The sequence below is a fragment of the Myxine glutinosa genome, chromosome 12 (assembly GCF_964187855.1).
Source record: "Myxine glutinosa chromosome 12, kmMyxGlut1.1, whole genome shotgun sequence".
In the NCBI taxonomy this organism is placed as follows: domain Eukaryota; kingdom Metazoa; phylum Chordata; class Myxini; order Myxiniformes; family Myxinidae; genus Myxine; species Myxine glutinosa.
This window is the reverse complement of record NC_136272.1, coordinates 84,315,965-84,320,614: the sequence shown is the minus strand read 5'-3', so window position 1 is coordinate 84,320,614 and position 4,650 is coordinate 84,315,965. Positions and strand designations below refer to the sequence as shown.

Here is a 4,650-nt window from a genome sequence, read left to right as displayed (position 1 = left end):
AGGCGGGACCCGTGGCGACGGAGGGCGGGACCGTGGCGACGGCGGGACCCGTGGCGACGGGAGGGAGAGGCGGGACCCGTGGCGACGGGAGGGAGAGGCGGGACCCGTGGCGACGGGAGGGAGAGGCGGGGACCCGTGGCGACGGGAGGGAGAGGCGGGGACCCGTGGCGACGGGAGGGAGAGGCGGGACCCGTGGCGACGGGAAGGGAAGAGGCGGGACCCGTGGCGACGGGAGGGGAGAGGCGGGACCCGTGGCGACGGGAGGGAGAGGCGGGACCCGTGGCGACGGGAGGGAGAGGCGGGGGGACCCGTGCGACGGGAGGGAGAGGCGGGGACCCGTGGCGACGGGAGGGAGAGGCGGGACCCGTGGCGACGGGAGGGAGAGGCGGGACCCGTGGCGACGGGAGGAGAGGCGGGACCCGTGGCGACGGGAAGGGAGAGGCGGGACCCGTGGCGACGGGAGGGAGAGGCGGGACCCGTGGCGACGGGAGGGAGAGGCGGGACCCGTGGCGACGGAGGGAGAGGCGGCGACGGGAGGAGAGCGGGACCCGTGGCGACGGGAGGGAGAGGCGGGACCCGTGGCGACGGGAGGGAGAGGCGGGACCGTGGCGACGGGAGGGAGAGGCGGGACCCGTGGCGACGGGAGGGAGAGGCGGGACCCGTGGCGACGGGAGGGAGAGGCGGGACCCGTGGCGACGGGAGGGAGAGGCGGGACCCGTGGCGACGGGAGGGAGAGGCGGGACCCGTGGCGACGGGAGGGAGAGGCGGGACCCGTGGCGACGGGAGGGAGAGGCGGGACCCGTGGCGACGGAGGGAGAGGCGGGACACGGGCGACGGGAGGGAGAGGCGGGACCCGTGGCGACGGGAGGGAGAGGCGGGGACCCGTGGCGACGGGAGGGAGAGGCGGCGACGGAGAGGCGGGACCCGTGGCGACGGGAGGGAGAGGCGGGACCCGTGGCGACGGGAGGGAGAGGCGGGACCCGTGGCGACGGGAGGGAGAGGCGGGACCCGTGGCGACGGGAGGGAGAGGCGGGACCCGTGGCGACGGGAGGGAGAGGCGGGACCCGTGGCGACGGGAGGGAGAGGCGGGACCCGTGGCGACGGGAGGGAGAGGCGGGACCCGTGGCGACGGGGGAGAGGCGGGAGGGAGAGCGGGACCCGTGGCGACGGAGGGAGAGGCGGGACCCGTGGCGACGGGGAGGGAGAGGCGGGACCCGTGGCGACGGGAGGGGCCGGAGAGGCGGGACCCGTGGCGACGGGAGGGAGAGGCGGGACCCGTGGCGACGGGAGGGAGAGGCGGGACCCGTGGCGACGGGAGGAGAGGCGGGACCCGTGGCGACGGGAGGGAGAGGCGGGACCCGTGGCGACGGGAGGGAGAGGCGGGACCCGTGGCGACGGGAGGGAGAGGCGGGACCCGTGGCGACGGGAGGGAGAGGCGGGACCCGTGGCGACGGGAGGGAGAGGCGGGACCGTGGCGACGGGAGGAGAGGCGGGACCCGTGGCGACGGGAGGGAGAGGCGGGACCCGTGGCGACGGGAGGGAGAGGCGGGACCCGTGGCGACGGGAGGGAGAGGCGGGACCCGTGGCGACGGGAGGGAGAGGCGGGACCCGTGGCGACGGGAGGGAGAGGCGGGACCCGTGGCGACGGGAGGGAGAGGCGGGACCCGTGGCGACGGGAGGGAGAGGCGGACCGTGGCGACGGGAGGGAGAGGCGGGACCCGTGCGACGGAGGGAGAGGCGGGACCCGTGGCGACGGGAGGGAGAGGCGGGACCCGTGGCGACGGGAGGGAGAGGCGGGACCCGTGGCGACGGGAGGGAGAGGCGGGACCCGTGGCGACGGGAGGGAGAGGCGGGACCCGTGGCGACGGGAGGGAGAGGCGGGACCCGTGGCGACGGGAGGGAGAGGCGGGGACCCGTGGCGACGGAGGGAGAGGCGGGACTCGTGGCGACGGGAGGGAGAGGCGGGACTCGTGGCGACGGGAGGGAGAGGCGGGACTCGTGGCGACGGGAGGGAGAGGCGGACTCGTGGCGACGGGAGGGAGAGGCGGGACTCGTGGCGACGGGAGGGAGAGGCGGACTCGTGGCGACGGGAGGGAGAGGCGGGACTCGTGGCGACGGGAGGGAGAGGCGGGACCCGTGGCGACGGGAGGGAGAGGCGGGACCCGTGGCGACGGGAGGGAGAGGCGGGACCCGTGGCGACGGGAGGGAGAGGCGCCACCCGTGGCGACGGGAGGGAGAGGCGGGACCCGTGGCGACGGGAGGGAGAGGCGGGACCCGTGGCGACGGGAGGGAGAGGCGGGACCCGTGGCGACGGGAGGAAGGCGGGACTCGTGGCGACGGGAGGGAGAGGCGGGACTCGTGGCGACGGGAGGGAGAGGCGGGACTCGTGGCGACGGGAGGGAGAGGCGGGACTCGTGGCGACGGGAGGAGAGGCGGGACTCGTGGCGACGGGAGGGAGAGGCGGGACTCGTGGCGACGGGAGGGAGAGGCGGGACTCGTGGCGACGGGAGGGAGAGGCGGGACTCGTGGCGACGGGAGGGAGAGGCGGGACTCGTGGCGACGGGAGGGAGAGGCGGGACTCGTGGCGACGGGAGGGAGAGGCGGGACTCGTGGCGACGGGAGGGAGAGGCGGGACTCGTGGCGACGGGAGGGAGAGGCGGGACTCGTGGCGACGGGAGGGAGAGGCGGGACTCGTGGCGACGGGAGGGAGAGGCGGGACTCGTGGCGACGGGAGGGAGAGGTGGGGACTCGTGGCGACGGGAGGGAGAGGTGGGACTCGTGCGACGGAGGAGAGGGGGACTCGTGCGACGGAGGGAGAGGCGGGACTCGTGGCGACGGGAGGGAGAGGTGGGACTCGTGGCGACGGGAGGGAGAGGTGGGACTCGTGGCGACGGGAGGGAGAGGTGGGACTCGTGGTGACGGGAGGGAGAGGTGGGACTCATGGTGACGGGAGGGAGAGGTGGGACTCATGGTGACGGGAGGGAGAGGTGGGACTCATGGTGACGGGAGGGAGAGGTGGGACTCATGGTGACGGAGGGAGAGGTGGGACTCATGGTGACGGGAGGGAGAGGTGGGACTCATGGTGACGGGAGGGAGAGGAGGGACTCATGGTGACGGGAGGGAGAGGAGGGACTCATGGTGATGGGAGGGAGAGGTGGGACTCATGGTGATGGGAGGGAGAGGTGGGACTCATGGTGATGGGAGGGAGAGGTGGGACTCATGGTGATGGGAGGGAGAGGTGGGGACTCATGGTGATGGGAGGGAGAGTGGGACTCATGGTGATGGGAGGGAGAGGTGGGACTCATGAGTCATGGCGAGGGGTGGAGGGTCGGAGGTGACAGTAGTCAAAATTAGTAACACATCGACAGCGAGGCATCAAGCAGACAGATAGAGAAGGCAAGTGAATAAAAACACAAAAAAAAGTTCATTAGAAAGACGGGAACCTGCAAGTAACATTGATGGGTCTGGGAGAGGATGAATGTGGACACAAGACATCTCAGGTACGGATGGGTGATGCTGCGGAATATTTCGTCAGGAAATACACTTTGTCCCGAAATCACCGCCATCATCAAATAATAAATTATTCAACAACACTTAAACATTTCGCCGATTGGCCGATTATCTTTACGTTTAAACCGGCACCGATGACCAAGTGGATGAGAATTTGCCTTGTACGGTCCGTGCCTTGAATTTGCCTCACCAAAAGGCGCCGTTGACGCCGAGTAACATGAGGGCGCTGCGGCTCGGAGTCTCCCACACGAGCAGAGCCTGCACCCCGCGAAGTCGAGCCTCGTACGGATGCAAGAGCCGCACGAGTCGCGCCGCCACGCCGCATCCCTCCTCGGCGTCTCCCTGCACGCTCCCCATGGAGCCTTCCCTCCGAACACTTGGGTCTCGCCGATGCTTCGCCCGTTATCTGTTCCCACTTTTTGCTTCGTCGATCAGCGCTTGACGTTCTCCGGATTTATCGCACTTTCCTGCCTCATGCGATAGACAACGTGAAGAGAGTTAGGCCTCCACTCCAGTCACGTGACATTTGTTGTTCCTGTTTTCCGGCAAATATGGAAAACGCGTTTTCGTCACGACGTAAGCACCTCTTGGTTTTATTACTATTATTATACGTTCCAATTGAATATCTACTTGTGTCAACTAACCATTTCCACCCCAATTGTAATTTTGGAATTGTACTCGGTGTAACGTAACTAAATCAAAATAAAGAAAAAGCGAGAGGGTGGAACCACAGCCCCGCTGCACGATGTGCCTATTATATACCAGGTGCACTCACTGCTGTCTGGCGTCCAAACTATGGCGTATCCAAAAACAGACCAAACTTCCCTCGGGGTTCGGTGACAGAGAGAAGCCAATGATCATATTTTAAAAATTCCTAACACGTCTGCAACGACGCATCAATTTAAGCTTTAATTTCTTGCTGTTAAATTGCATTCACTTTTTAGTATGAAAGTGTAGCGACCCATGGGTCCCCCAAGCGAGACCAGCAACAGAATCTCCTTGCTCCAGCCGGTGACGTAACCGGCGGGCAAACCACGGCGCCGGGGTGGCCGGTCACGTGACCACCAAAGCGCGCAGAGGCGTGGCTTTCGGTTTCGGTTGTGCTTTCTGGTTTTGATATATATGCAGCCCGATAAACGG

The 4,650-nt window shown here is 68.0% G+C and overlaps 1 protein-coding gene across 1 annotated transcript in view; it reads right to left on the bottom strand.

Annotated features, from left to right (window-relative positions):
* LOC137437555 (reticulophagy regulator 2) overlaps window positions 1-4,057 on the bottom strand; it is a 48,597-nt gene extending 44,540 nt beyond the window's left edge. Inside the window, exon 1 of the mRNA XM_068131980.2 lies at window positions 3,701-4,057. Within this exon, the coding sequence (XP_067988081.2) occupies window positions 3,701-3,867 (167 nt within the window). The 5' untranslated portion in view covers window positions 3,868-4,057. The remainder of the gene's footprint in view (window positions 1-3,700) is intronic.
* Between the last annotated feature and the right edge of the window lie 593 nt (window positions 4,058-4,650).